Source organism: Fukomys damarensis, unplaced genomic scaffold (assembly GCF_012274545.1).
Source record: "Fukomys damarensis isolate Sample0158 unplaced genomic scaffold, DMR_v1.0_HiC HiC_scaffold_23, whole genome shotgun sequence".
Lineage (NCBI taxonomy): Eukaryota > Metazoa > Chordata > Mammalia > Rodentia > Bathyergidae > Fukomys > Fukomys damarensis.
This window is the reverse complement of record NW_022900935.1, coordinates 53,471,091-53,486,818: the sequence shown is the minus strand read 5'-3', so window position 1 is coordinate 53,486,818 and position 15,728 is coordinate 53,471,091. Positions and strand designations below refer to the sequence as shown.

The window sequence follows — 15,728 nt, the reverse complement described above, 5'->3', positions numbered from 1 at the left end:
CAGGGTTTGACACACAGGCCTGCTGACTCCAAATCTGCACTCTCAAATACTACCAGCCATCTACGTGACACAACGTTACCAGCAGAGACCATACTAGAGTGGGCCTCCATGACAGGTGTGGCTGGAATGTCCACTGACAGGGTGGAGCAACAGGAAGACGGCAACCCTGGCCTCTGGGAGCTCCCTTCCTGAGTGGTCAAGGCGGAGAGCCACAGGTTACATCACAGCCACCCCTGCAGCTGGTCTGCATTAGAGCCAAGGGCCCTAGTGTGGTTGGCTGTCCAAGGAACATGGCTGCAAGCTCTCATGGGCTCCTCTTCCTTTCAGATTACAGTCAGGACGAGAAAGCCTTGCTGGGGGCCTGTGACTGCACACAGAGTAAGTGCCTCGGCCCCATTTCCATCCAGACCCCTCACAGCACAGCCACGTGAATCCCAGCATCTACTCCAGTGGGAGAATCTCTGCTTTACCTCTGAGGCCTCAAAATTCTCCCAACCCACCCACAAAACGACAGGGCATATAACAGGAAGATTATACTGGTCAAAATGTGGTTCAGGGACAAGCATCACTGGCATTATTTGAGGGCTTGCTAGAAATGCAAAATCTCAGTCTCCAGTAATTTTTCCAAATCAAAATGTGAATTTTAAATAGCCATAAAGTTATCAGAGTGCATATAACAGGAAGATTATACTGGTCAAAATGTGGTTCAGGGACAAGCATCACTGGCATCATTTGAGGGCTTGCTAGAAATGCAAAATCTCAGTCTCCAGTAATTTTTTCAAATCAAAATGTGAATTTTAAATAGCCATAAAGTTATCAGAGTGCAGTTGTATGTGACAGTGGTGTGTGATGGTATCTACATATAAGAACCACCTGGAGAGCTTTAAAAAGTGATGTGTCAAGGTTAAAAGTTTAGAGAGTCCTAGGCCTCTGCCTCCAGAGGATTACGTTCAGTGACAGAAGGGGGAGGCCTAGGCATCAGCATCTTAAAAATGCACCAGGTGATTCTAATGCAGCCAAGGCTGTGATCCACCAGAGTCAAGACTGCAATAGAATTAAAAATCTAAAAGAATTTTTTAAAAGGTTTTCCTGCCAGGAATGAAGTACACATCTATAATCCCAGCTACACAGGTGGCTGAGGCAGGATTGTTCCAAGTCTGAGGCTGGCCTGGCCAACTTAGCAAGACTCTGCTTGAAAATGATAAAGGAGGAAAGAAAAGAGAGGAAGAAAAAGAAAAAAGAAAAAAGAAAGAAAGAAAGAAAGAAAGAAAGAAAGAAAGAAAGAAAGAAAGAAAGAAAGAAAGAAAGAAAGAAAGAAAGAAAGAAAGAAAGGGAAAGAAAGAAAGAACGAAAGAAAAAGAAAGGACAGAAGGAAGGAAGAAAGGAAGGAATGGAGGGAAGAAGGGAGGGAGGAAGAGGAGGGAGGGAGGCTGGGAACGCAGCTCAGTGGCGGAATACTTGCCTATCATGATAAGGTCTCCGATTCAATCTCTAGCACCAACAAAACAAAACAAAAACCATTCCGGAAGGCTCGACACTCAAGTCCCCAGGCCGGTCACATCCACGTACCTCAACCCGCTGAGCAGATATAAAAAAGTCTACATGAGATGTGGCGTGAAAGCCCCAGGCGTCCCCTCCCTTTAGTTCAGCACCTGCCACACCCATTCTTAGAGACACTGTCCTGACCCCCACGGGGCTCTCAACAGGGCTGAAAGAGTGAAGCAGGATGGGGAGAAGAACAGGGGGCAAACGGAAGGGAGCAGCACCCGCTGTACCCGAGGCACACAAATCTGCCAAACCCTCAGCCCAGCCCAGGGGCAGAGCCCTAAACACGGGGAGACAGTTAAACGTGTCTGCTACACCAGCTGGCACGATCAGAACCGACGAGGCTGCAACTGAAACAGGAACTGAAAGAGCACAAGATGGGTTCTTAGTAAAACATCCTTTGGGGTTTTCGGCTGCCTCTCTTTGGAGATCCTGGTACCATATGTCCTTTCCCAGATTGGCAGAAGAGGTCTGAGCCCCGGAACACATGCTCCATGGCCTGCCAGGATGGAGTTCACCCTGCTTTGAGAAGCAAGCCCTAGTGTTTAGGGTCTGACTAAATAGGAAATCAGTTGTGTTTATGGGACGACAGCAGCACTGTTAACCTTCCCCTGTCACCTTCCCAGTCGTGAAGCCCAGTGGGGTCCACCTGAAGCTGGTGCTGAGGTTCTCGGACTTCGGGAAGGCCATGTTCAAACCCATGAGGTAAGAGGTGCCCTCCACGTCGCCATACCTAGTGTGTCAGCCCTGGGGGAGCTCTGACCCCAAAGTAGCAACCGTGGCCCGACATCTTCTCCCCAGTCCCTTGGAGACTGTTTAAGACATTCTGCACTGAGCGCACAGCTGCTTTTCATGGTAATAGGCACAGTGCAACAGTCAGAGCTAAACCTACCCTCTTTACTAGCATCTGTGCCACACACCCTACATGAACTGTGTCTTTGGATCACTCCAACCTCATGAGCCAAGTGCTATTTCTCTGTCCACACTGAGGTGAGGACTCCAAGGCTCTGGGCAGCCAGCTCTTCCCACTCTCACTGCAAACAGGGGGCCCAAGATTCAAAGCCAGGCACCTGACCTGCTAAATTCACACTCTCCCGCAATAACAGATCTCCCCTTTTCCAGGCCTAGCACTCTCTGACATCAAAAAGTTTACAGACCTCTATCTGACAATTCTTGTTTTGAAAAATTCAGACAGTGAACTAAGCTACTAGAAAGTCGATTACAGGCAACATTAACTTATTTTGTATTCATAACAATAGCAACTTACATACCTTTGAAGTGGTAGTGAACAATATGTAGTACCCGATATGAAATAATACATATCTTAGCTTACAGATAAGAGCTTGGTGTATGTGGGTGGTTTTCTGGCATCCAAGGGTAAAGAAACTCATAGATTGGGGTCCCCTGAAGTAAGGCTCCCCTATCTTGGCCCCCTGGAGATGACACACATGAGAGAGCTGCAAGAGGGCCTCCCACAACCTAAGTCACGTGTTCCTCTAAAATAGGGGCTGCAGATTTAGCTCAGCAGCACCATGCCTGCCTTGCAAGCACAAGGTCCTGAGTTTGATCTCTGGTACAAAAAAAAAAAAAAAAAAGAAAGAAAGAAAGATTTAAAATGTCCTCAGGTAAATGATTTTTCAAAGCTGTATACGAAATTTCTGCTCATATTCACTGATTTTTAAACTCTATCGTACAAAACAACTTATAAATTTAGAAATATTGCCCTGCCCCACGTGCACACATTCCACTTGCCAACTTTTTTTTTTTTACATCAGTCATCACCACTGCTAGAGTCAAACATGGAGTTGGTGTTAAACCAATAGTAAAACTTGGTCCCATTCCCTCCCCCATCACCACCAGCAACCTGTTAACCAGTTCCATCAGAAAATAAAAATAATACCAAGGTAGATTACTTCAGGTTAATCTGTCTCAGTCAAAATAACCTCACTAAGAGGGGCTCCATCGTTTGAGAAGCAGAAAGAAAGGACTCGAATACACCAACACTACTTCTCTGGAGGGACGGTTTTGAGAGGGATGTCCTCTTATAGTCAGGCAATTAAAATCACTGAAGTAGGGCCAGGGATTTAGCTCAGTGGTTCCGCCGTTGGCAATTAAAATCACTGAAGTAGGGCCAGGGATTTAGCTCAGTGGTTCCGCCGCCTGCCTTGCAGGGGCAAGGACCTGAGTTCTGCCCCCGGTACCAAAATAAATAAATAAATAAATAAATAACAAAGTAAAATCAATGAAATATACTTCTTTAAATTTTTATTTAAGAGATGAGGTTTTGCTATATTGTCCAAGCTGGGCTTGAAATCCTGGGATGAAGTGATTCTCTTTCCTGCCTCCGCCACCTGAGTAATTGTGTGGTTTTTGTGTGTTGTGGCACTGGGAATTGAACTCAGGGCCTTCACACGGAAGTACATCCCCAGGCCCTCTTTGATATGATGGCCAGCTGAATAAGAGAGCCACCACCAAGGTACTGGAAATAGAGGCTTAAATTATTGTCACACATAGCCATAGGCAGCATGAGGAACACTGATGTAGGGGCATGAGACATTAACGAGAAGCAAAACTGTAGTGATAAACCTGCATATTCACCACAAATCACCAGATCCACAAACTGCACTCTAGAACAAAAGCCATATATGGTGCAGAAGGACATCTCTAAATCAAACAAACCACAAGTGAACACGGAGGAGATGAGCTTCACCTTCACATATCAGCAAGGAACAACTCTTAATGTTATGTTGGCAGCCCAATGCAGGAATGCAAGGAACAGCCACATCCCACTCTGCCCAGTCAATTACAAACTAATAAAAATCGTTCAACCTAACCCACTTCTCCCTATACCCCTCTGAGAGTAATGCCAAAGTCCCCACCACTGGTTAATAAGAGTAATTTTACCTATGATGCTATATCCTAGTTTCATCTACAGTTTTATACGATTGAGTCCAACAAATCGAATATAGTATAATTTTAAAATGTATTTCTTAAAAAAAAAAAAACTTGCAGCCAGGGATTTAGCTCAGGGGTTCCGCCACCTGCCTCACAAGTGCAAGGGCCTAAGTTTGATTGCCGGTACCCAAAAACAAAAAATAAAAATAAAAATTGCAATTTTTCCTGGAAGTAATTTAAAGTGGAAAGTATTTATTTTCCAGTACTGAAGGAAAGTAGAAATGTATCTTTGGATACGATATGTACATTCTACACATAAGGGGGAAGCTTTCAAATGTGCCGTACAATCCACCGCACATGTGGTTTCAGAATACGAGAAACACTGATGTGAAGTAAAACAATTTTCGAGTTTAAAGACACGTCTGCCATCTGCCCTACAACAAACAACATTTCAGCAAACCCAGAGGGTGTTGAGAGATTACATGCTCCTATGGATGGAATTCGGGAATTAAAACGTCATGGAGACAGAGATTGTCACTGCTGGCACAGAATGTGCTAAAGCTAAAGAGAAGTGAGTCAGGGCTGGGCACGGAGGCCATCCCAGACATGTCTGCACCTTCTGAAACTCAGTCTCTACTCTTGGCAGCAGAGACTCTCCATGGTTTTCAGGACTAGCTTGTTTTCTCGGCAAAGTGCACATTACAATTCAGCTGTGGGTGCTGCTTACGGCTCCCTCCCACATTATGTTTATTTACATGGCTTTGGCAGCCTTCATAACAATTCCACATAATGGATTATAAAATTACTCAAAGATCACCATGCTTTCATGTTTATTCTCAAGATAAAGTCCACCTAGAGACTGGAAGTCACCCCACGATGTCTTAATGATTAGGAGGCACTTTCCTGTCACACTGGCAGGCTGGCTTTGCAGGAATCCATTAGTGAATTTTAAGTGTATATAAATCAGTATCTTCTACACCAGCCTTCCTCAACCCTCTGGCTGGGCCCACTCTTAGTACTCACCTTAGTTCCCATGAGGGGACAGTCCCATGTTTCTCCCAAGCCAACCCGAAGACCCAGAATTACCCAGTTCAAACCTCAGCCACGCACAACTTCACTTGCAGGCCACTCCCCATGACCAAGTTCTGCCTCACACCCACCTCTCATCTCGGGTGTCTAAGTCTGCAAGGGCCTGGTTCCAACCAACCCTCTCTCCTCTATTTATATCTGCAAAAACGACATCTGTATTTCTTTCCTTGAAACTGCTGGGTTTTTTAAAGAATCAGCCACTGTCCCTAAAGCTGAAGTGGGAAACTTGGTACTGGGGGCACCTACAGCACAATGTCCTGCAGGAAGCCTGATTCTTCCTACTCTGCATGTCTCTTCCTAGTCCAGGAAGCCACAAGCCATTCCTGATTTGCCATTCTGTGTGTACATGAAAGACATAAAAGCGTGTTTTTCTTCCTCCTGAGTCCTTCCTCTCAGCTGTCTTCTCAGGCTCACAGCTGAAGTCTGAGTCCAGGGCGTGACTCCTTCCTTCCTTCCAGACAGCAGCGAGATGAGGAGACGCCCGCAGACTTCTTCTATTTCATTGACTTTCAGAGACACAATGCTGAGGTTGCAGCCTTCCATCTGGACAGGTGGGTCCGCCCCACGGGACATGGTGTCAACTCCAAGGGCCAGTCCCCCAGGAGGGAGCACACTGGGCAGACCCTCTCAGCTAGAACTTCCTGGTATTTGTTCCTTCTGGCTTTTTATCTTTTCCAAACCTCAGTGTAATGCCTTCAAACCCCCTGCAACCCATGGATTAAAAAACACAAGGTCTTCTAATGTAGTGAAATGAACATTTATAAAGAAAACAAACCCTGCCACAATGCTCACGTTGCAACCTTTGCTGTGACACTACCCTTGGCTCTACTCCCCCCATCTGAAAATGAGAAGTTGCCCAGTCCCATTGACCCAAGGAATCTTAAGGTGACAATATTAGGTGACAGCACACCCTGAACTTCCAGGTTCCTCTTCACTCATTCACTGCTACTGAAAGCGTGGTCTGTGGATTCCTATCATGGGCACCATTCAAGAACTTTCTAGAAATACAGACTCTCATCCTTACCCTAAGTCGGAACAAAATCCCCAGATGACTCTTAAGCACATTTAAGTCTGAGAAGTGATGACCAAGAACAGCTTGGAGGGTGGGAAGGGCTGCACAGGATTCTGATGGAGTAAGTATGTGTTCTCTGCCCCTTCAGACCCAGGTTGCTCTTCTCTGTGAAGATGCCCTCAAGCAGCCCCTTCTGGGTATGACAGGAACACCTGCCTTTTCTACCATGTGCTGAGCCCAGGAAAGGACTTCTCCCTGCTTCCTGACCATCATCCTGATTCTGACAGGGCTCCTTCTCTTTCAGGATTCTGGACTTCCGACGGGTGCCACCAACAGTGGGAAGGCTAGTGAATGTCACCAAGGAAATCCTAGAGGTCACCAAGAATGAAATCTTGCAGAGTGTTTTCTTTGTTTCTCCAGGTAGAGTACAAGCCAGAGCGATATTCCCAGTGTAAGTACGTGATGAGGCCATGTACCCACAGTCACCTTCAGCAGCGGTCTGACTCCCTGCACGTGCACTATTGGGATGGCGGAGGCTGCCGGAAACTCCCACCCTGGTCTGTCTGAGCATTAACACAAAATGAACTGTGGATGGGGAAAGGATGTGTAGACCAGCCTGTGTGGGCACCGAATCTATGACATTAGCCTCCCTGGACCAGAGATTATCCCATCCTCGGAAGCAAAGAATATTCAAGTCACGTGGATAGGATGCAAAGAAGCTGGGTGCCACACTTTCTCTGCTCTGAGACATCTGAAAAGCGGTACTCAGGATGATCCGTTTAGGAACATTCCCTAGTGCCCACATCTGGAAATAGCAAGGTTCCCTTCTACATTTTCCCAAACTGGGAGTTCGGGGTTCCCTATCCTGATCCAAAGGGATTTCTTGGGGCAGACAGATGGCAGGCCTTGAAGCCATTCCTTGTGTGCCTGTTACACAAAATAACTCGCTGTATGTCCCAAATCTGGCTGTCTCTCTGCCCCACTAGACCCAGGGGCCAGATGTCAACACCCACCATCATAATAGCGCAGGTCAGACCGCCGCTGAATGTGACAATGGGCACACGGCCTCACCATGTGCTTCTCTCGCCTCCTTCATCGTCCAGCCAGCAACGTGTGCTTCTTCGCCAAGTGTCCGTATATGTGCAAGACTGAATATGCGGTCTGTGGCAACCCACACATGCTGGAGGGCTCCCTCTCTGCCTTCCTGCCGTCTCTCAACCTGGCCCCCAGGCTGTCTGTGCCCAGCCCCTGGATCCGCTCCTACTCTCTGGCAGGAAAAGAGGAGTAAGTTGGCACTCTGGCCACGATACCATGCTAATGATGGCCCTGCAATCCAGTCAAGGGGCCGTAGCTGGACCCCCAAGAGCTTCCTCTTCACTTCATATTAATACTGGGACCAGCTGGATTGAAGTGTTCCGTCCCTTTAGTTCATTTATTTGGCCATAAAAAGCCCAGTAGGTGCCGGAGGACATAGAGATAAATGGCACCAGTTCTCTCTTCAGGAATCTTCTGGGTCTAGTGGGGTAGTAGAAAGACAAATAGCCAGATGATGAATAGACAAGAATATTTTCGGTAACAGAAGCACAAGGGAGCTGTGGAATACAGGTTTCTCTGAGCAAGACCCATGAGGCCAAGGACCTACTGGCTGTATCCTCAGGGCCTGGGCATCCAGGATTAGTTAACTAGAGTGATCAAGTCCATTGTCTATCTCAAGCACAGCCGAAAGAAAGGAAGGTGTGGTGAGGGACATGACAATCTGTGAAGATGCAAGGGTGCACTGTAGGCAGAACGGGGGGCGGGGGGTGAAATGACACAGGATGGCCATGGGGTTATGAACTGCAGGAACACCGGAGGGCCAGGGTAAGAGGAGTGCGGAGAAAGCAGAACAGAGGCAAAGCACTGCTCCCCGCAGTCGGCCCCATGGTCCTCACTCAGCCCAGCACCCAGAGTGGAGGACTCAGAACCTCTCACTATGGGACTCTGCTGACTCCCTCCCTCACATCCTTGCCCAGAGTCCTCCTGAATGGGCCTAGCTCCACTGGCATCCTGAGAAGCTGTCACCAGCCCAGGGCAGGGTCAGCAGCGGGGGAAAGCGCAGGGAGGGACCCTCACCTTGCCATCTTGGCTCTTCCAGCCCCAGTCCTTCTTGTCACCCTCAGGTGGGAGATCAACCCCCTTTACTGTGACACAGTGAGACAGATCTACCCATACAATAGCGGCCAGCGGCTCCTCGACATCATCGACATGGCCATCTTCGACTTCCTGATAGGTAGGTCCCAGGCTTGGAGCTCCCGGCACTGTGAACACCAGGGGACAGGCACCCACCAACAGCCTGCCTCAGGAGGGATGATCCACCAGTACCTCCCACAGCTCAGCAGGGGAGGAGGCCCACGCAGGCAATAATACGTATGCTCCCCTCTCTCGTCCCTGTTGAGTTGGGCCCACCACCTGCCACAAGCATGAGCCGATGTGAAGGAAGCCGAGGAAGCCCAGTAATTCCACCTCCCAGCCCACAGGAACAAGGAAAGGACAGGGCGGGAAACAGCCACACACTACCCACTGTCTAGCGCTAAACAGACGGCTCACTGCCAGGCTCCTCAGGAAAGTAGCCTGTCTGCTGTTCACAGCTGAGGTGTCAGGGTGGAAGAGCCAACATCAATACGCACAAGAGGCACAAAGGCACGTCTCTGGGTACCAGAATCCCCAGCCCGGGCTGAGGTGGAAGCAGTGGAACTGCCAGCCACGGCCAGGCTCAGACTCCCCACTCTGGACCGCTGGCGGGCCTTCATTCCTGCGAGAGCTCAGAAACCAGGGGCTGCTTAGCCTACAGAACCCATCTCTGACCTCTTCCTTCCTTTACAGGAAATATGGACCGTCACCACTACGAGATGTTTACCAAATTCGGGGATGATGGATTCCTTCTTCACCTTGACAATGCCAGAGGGTAAGTGACAGCACTTGGGTCCGAGCTGCCCCCTATCCAGCCGTGCTCCTCTGTGCAGCTGCTCAGAGGAAACCAGGGGCCCCAAGGAGGGTCTGCACTGTTATGTCCCATCTCTATCTTGTCCTACCTTCCTGCTTGCTTTTTGCTCTTGATCTCTGCTACTTACCACTGATTCTCCTCCAGCCACAACACTCTTGTGGCCTCTAATGGGACAGGCTGGCGTTTTCTACAATTTTCTTAATCAGTACACTGCTTATCGTCAGCGGGGGCCCTCTGCAGCTGGGGAATGAGGAACGACTGCTTCGTATTAACCAAGAGGCTTCTGCGACCTAACTGAGGATAAGGCAGTAGGAAAGGCAGCCGCCATTTTTACTCTAACTACGGACTGAAAAAAAAGCTGAAATAGAGAAGACAGAGCATTTTAAGGGATTGAGAAAGATGTTGCTTGGTGAAACCTGTTTCTTCTCTTAGGTTTGGACGACACTCCCACGACGAAATCTCCATCCTGTCACCTCTCTCCCAGTGCTGCATGTAAGTGTTCAGGCAGGGGTGGGTCAGAAGGGCAAGTGAGAACTGGGGCACTTCATTCCGTGGCAACCGAGCTCTGATATTCACTGGCCTGGGATATGGGCAGGCAGAAAGGCACGAACTCCCTCATTCCCTGCACAACTATCAAAATTTCCCCAGCAGCACCTCACTTTCTCATCCTTCAGCATAAAAGTGCATTAGGAGCTAACCTTTTAAACCTTTCGATAGCCAACTTTAAGCTGTAACCCACTCAGATAATCACCCACTTTCGCAGAGTCTGATGCCCCTTGACATTACTTACTCAGACCTCTGCTTCACCCGGCACTCATACAGGCTCATAAATATTATCTGATCACCGTGAGTGAACTCCTGTTAAGTCTGAGTCACATCAGAAAAACTGACAAGGGGAAGGGACAAGGGAAAGGGAGATTGAAAATGACCAAAATATGTGCCAATTCCCCAAAACTAATCTAACTACTTAAAAAAAGAAAAGGCCCTACTGCATTCACCTGGCCAAGCTAGTAGGTTAGAGGACATCTAACCTACTTCTACATTCTGGCATTTTCACCAGACTCGTGAAACTGTCCACCTTCTCAGTGACAGCATCCAGAGATAATTATAGTGATTCACACCTAGCAAAACCATCCCACTTACTTCCCCCATGGGGAAGTCAGAACATGAACATACTTTATCAACTTCTTAGCTTAATCTACACCTGTCTCCCTTCCTGCTTCCTTCAACCAGCCTGAGCAGGATATAGCAGGAGCAGCTCATGGCAAAAATCATACAATATGGCATTTGTACTCAGGTCTAAGTTGGATTCCTGCATAAAAAGCATCAAAATCCTAAAGGCAAAATTATCTCATTCCATTTCTGTCCCTCTGATTTTAGAATCTGACCAAAAGAAGCATAAAGTTAGCAAAAAACAATTCGGAGGCTTTTAAGATGACATCATCATTTCATTACTGGAACCTTCTTCCCATTAGTTTAAAATGGCCTTTAAAACCCTATGTGTCCCTTCAGGTTTTTCATTTTGTTTGGTGTTTTGTTTTGTTTTGTTTTGTTGCTTTTTGAGACAGGGTCTTGCTCTGTAATTCAGGGTGGCCTCAAGCTCAGTGCGATCCCCCTGCCTCAGCCAGAGTGCTTAGGTTACAGGAATATGCCATCACACTGGGCCAACGCTTCAGTTTTGACTTCTTTTATCCATGTCAAAGCAAATGCAAATGGTCTAGCATCACCATGGGTGAAGTTACAATTAGCAGAGGTCACATGGGTCAGCATGCTCTAGATCTAAAAACTACTAGGGAAAAGCCTATCACTTTTATTCATTCCCTTATTTTACATGGTTTTCATTAAAATGTGCTGAAGACAATGGAGATGAAGGCTCTGAGGATACCAGCTGCAACAGCCGTTTGTGAGGAGGGGGCAAATATAAGCTTAGTTAGTGTCCTTATGTTTGCTTATTTGGTCCCTATGACTTTTGTCTTTTTAGGATAAAACAGAAAACACTTTTGCACCTGCAGCTTCTGGCCCAGGCCGACTATAGACTCAGTGATGTGATGCGGGAGTCGCTGCTAGAAGACCAGCTTAGCCCTGTCCTCACAGAACCCCACCTCCTGGCCCTGGACCGAAGACTCCAGATCATCCTCAAGACAGTGCAGGGATGCATACAGACCCACGGAAAGCAGAGTGTCATAGCCGATGGCCCAGCACAGCAATCAGTCCTACACACAGGCCAGTCTAGGCGGACAAGCTAAGGACCGAAGAGCCAAATTTCACAACCGATACCTGGAGCCAGTGGTGGACTCCGGAGTGCAGACCAACACTTCCTCACTTCCACTTTGCAGTCCTGGAGGTTGAATCACTAGCTCAGGAAGGAAGGAGGCGGGGCGTGTTTTGAAACAAGTGGGACCAACTTGGCTTGATTTTTACCCCTTGATAAAGATGGCTTCTTCTATAGTGAATTGCCTTGGCTCCATCTTTCCCAGAAAGCACTGCCTCGATCAGGCTACAGACTACCTTCCGGGAAATCTGGACATGGATCAGGCTTGGAAGCCTGTTCCCAGGAGTTTAACAATCAAATAAAAGGACATCAAGTGAGTACCTGACTGTCCTCCAGATCCACACGGTATCTACAAGTAAAGGATAACTCCTGGTCCAAATAAAACTTCTGAAATACCTCAAGCACACTCAAAATCTGCAAATGGTTAATCAAACCGGTTCAACTCAGACTTCACACTTACTCCTTGTATTCTCATCACTAGCCCAATCTGAATACAATAATCCCCACTGCCCAGTCCTACAGTAACTTCTCAAGAAACTCTATCACAGAACACAGAACGTAGCTATAAAATAGGAATTTGTTCAAAACATCACATAAGGGGAGTTTGAATCTGAAGAGTATTAAATACCAACTGAAACATCAAGTACCTTCAAAATTAGTATTTAGTAACAACAGGTTAAATTGTGACAGAAGGAAAACAAGGGGAGTTCTCACACAGGATAGATAGCATGGGTGTGGCCTATCAGGTATATGAGCCTAGGGCAAAGCAAGAGAAAGACTGATGCCTACCAAAGCCCACAGCCACATTCCTTTTCCCAGATATCTCAGAACCTTCATCACCTACCTATAAGAGCATGGGCCATCTGGAAAGGCACAGCCCTCCCCTTCATACTAGCGTAGAAAGGACTAAATCAAGTGTCTTTCCCAATCTTCCCTGAAGAGACAGTAGAGATTCCTATCTCCTATTTATCATTTCTGTTAACATCTAAAACCCTTTTTAACCGGAACCTTTGTTTCCTACTCCATATGACTGAATTACAATGACAGGAATGTATTCATTCCCTGGACTGATTAGTCAACAGGTAAAAATAATTTCATCAGATAACTTCTGATAAAACCAAAGTCTTAAACACTGGAAGTGAGAGGGGAGTAGGAAAAAGCTGCCACTAAAGAGAGAAAAAAATCAAGAACTTGAAGTATCACGTACTACCTTTGTATAATGTCCAAAGTCAGTCGAATGGAACAAATAATAATAGGTACTTCTGACCCATCCTGGTTTGCCCTGGTTTGCCCTTATCTCTCCCTAATAACATCACTACCATTCACAGAGTCCTTATCCCGTGCAGGGAGCTTTACCCACAGTACAGAATCAACATACAGGTTTTCCAATACACCTAAATATACCCACACACACCTCCAATGGGCAAGGAAGACAACTAAGGCTTAGAGACACTAACTGAAATCACACAATTAATGATTTAGACTCATTCTAAAGTAATGCCTTCCACTGAAATACAAAAATCCAACACATTCAACTCAACTTATGACTCATTATGTTTGCTTAAAATGAAAAAATCACCTCTTTAACAGAGTAGCCCAGACATGTTCCCACCAGCTTGAACACACATGTGCAGCCCAGTGGTGAACATGTTAACCCTAGAGACTTCTTTAGCTAAGGCAGCCCTACTGCAGCTCAGGGCTTCCACTTCATTAACTGCCTCCTACTACTTCAAGTCATTTTTTTTTTTGTCTTGTGGAGAAGCCAGAAAATCACACCCAGAAAAATGAGCAAAAAATATTCTAGAAGACATTCAAAGAAAAGCACAAAGGAGTTTGGAACTTCCAAACCACAGAGCTTCAGGAAGATAAATTATAGCTCCATCTCAAATCGAGCCACTACAATGACTACAAACTAGCTTTTAAATGGCACATAAATATTTTGCTATACTTCACATAATAAAATAGAACTGAATTTGACTGTATGTCACGGCTATATACCTTATCTTCAAGATTCCATCATTTTATTACTAACAACAAAATTAAGACCATCATCACTTGTCAAAAATACCAGAAAATAAAGCATTCTTAGAACTATCAAGTTCTCCAACTTGTTCACTCTGAACCACTGCTCAACTTCCCCTGAAATAAATACATTTTCTCCTGACTGTGAAAACATCCTGTTACCACTGACAGCAAACAATACAGTATGTGAAATAGTAGAGAAAGGTATTTGGGGAATTTGTTACAAACTTCTCAAATCTCAGGACAATTTGAGACTGAAGACTACAAAAGAGGCTAATTCTCTTACACATAGTCTATAAAGTTGACATAGAAACTGAACTGGCAAATATGGAATCACTGATCCTGGGGGAAATCTAGGAAATCCCAGGCCCCTGGTAGTCTCCCGTCTCATTCTGGCCAACCCATCAATATATAACTTTGTTTTATGTATTAAAGACACCTTGTTTTATATTCCCAATTCCTTAAAGTTATACTCGTGGCCAAAGCTTATCCAGTAAACGTACTTTCTACAAAAGGTGCTTTTTTTTTGGAGTTAGGAACACTTGTCAATACGTAAGTCCTATATACTTGAAGGCCTTTTAAATAATAAAATCATCAACAAAAAAACACACAAAAACATGCGACACTAAAAAAGGCCAAGAAAATGACACTTATTCAGAGCTGAAACAAGGCTGAATGTCCCCTTGATTCAACCTCACCTGGGGAAGACGCGCACCAGAGACTCAAACTTTACTGCTCTGCTCAGGTCCTCGAATGACTATAAAAGCACTAAATACTGTGGTAGTTTGGGGTCACAAATAAATCTTAGAAAGTAGGCAGATTTGCAAATACAGAATACAACAATAAAAGGAACTGATCTGAAACTAATAAAGATGATTTTTAAAAACTCTCCATCTAGTGGCAACTTTTAAAATCACAAAACTAAGCAAAAATGGTGAACTTTTACATAAAACAACGAACAAACCAAAAAAATACCACATTCACTGGTGCTTTTAAGTTCTGGGTGGAGTCAAGTCAGTTTCGAAGTAATGTCAAGAAACAAATTTTCACTATATATATATATACACACACACACACACACACACACACACACACACACACATCAATGCAAGTTTCCTCACTAAAACCCCATACCCATAAGAAAGGACAGCTTTAACATAACACCTTTTAAATTAACATAACCACAGCCTTTACACTAAACTACTATGACAGATACTTTGGGGGACAAACTATATGGTTACCCTTAATGTTCTCTCGGCTGGACTAAGAATATACTACCAGGGCCTAACCAAAGTACAAAAATGGTGCAGCAATTTGTGGTTGGAGATAAAGCAGAATTTTAAAAACAACAAATACCAAAAGCCTTGACATCATGCTACTTCAATTTTAAAATATCAACACTGATGGCATTAAACAAACAAAAAAGAGACTGTGGGCCACTATTTTAGAGAGAGATTTAAGCTACAATGAAGACAACCAACACTGACAAACCTCCTTCAGTTATACCCTGTTGTGATTCTCAGAATCTGGACAAGGTGGGCATGTATCAAAGCAGCAAAATTTTCTTCTGGCACCAGTGCATCTGAAGAAATTAGTGTCAATAAACTAATGAGTATCAATAAACTAATACACTAAATAGCATAAATATATTAATTAATATTAATAAACTAATAAACTAATGTGTAATAAATTAGTTATCAATAAACTAATTATTTCACCCTCAAAACCTAAAGAACAAGCATTAGAAATAGGGCTTTACTCATGCAAAATTTCAAAAGCATTTTTAAGTAGCTAAACGTGTATCTTAAATTTAAATCAATGACATACTCATCTAGAAATGATACTTCCTCATTAAATATGGGAGTTCCAAGGCCACAAAACTAATCTACTTTCAATAAAAAGGAAATCTT

General features: G+C 45.2%; 1 protein-coding gene across 1 annotated transcript in view; it reads left to right on the top strand.

Annotated features, from left to right (window-relative positions):
* The window catches only part of Fam20a (FAM20A golgi associated secretory pathway pseudokinase), a gene marked incomplete at its 5' end in the record, with an annotated part of 53,011 nt that extends 40,139 nt beyond the window's left edge, over positions 1–12,872 (top strand). The window contains 9 exons of the mRNA XM_010616847.2: positions 328–378; positions 2,172–2,250; positions 5,988–6,080; positions 6,846–6,961; positions 7,645–7,825; positions 8,701–8,810; positions 9,404–9,485; positions 9,957–10,016; positions 11,506–12,872. Of these exons, the coding sequence (XP_010615149.1) occupies positions 328–378; positions 2,172–2,250; positions 5,988–6,080; positions 6,846–6,961; positions 7,645–7,825; positions 8,701–8,810; positions 9,404–9,485; positions 9,957–10,016; positions 11,506–11,770 (1,037 nt within the window). The remainder of the gene's footprint in view (positions 1–327; positions 379–2,171; positions 2,251–5,987; positions 6,081–6,845; positions 6,962–7,644; positions 7,826–8,700; positions 8,811–9,403; positions 9,486–9,956; positions 10,017–11,505) is intronic.
* Positions 12,873–15,728: the final 2,856 nt, after the last annotated feature.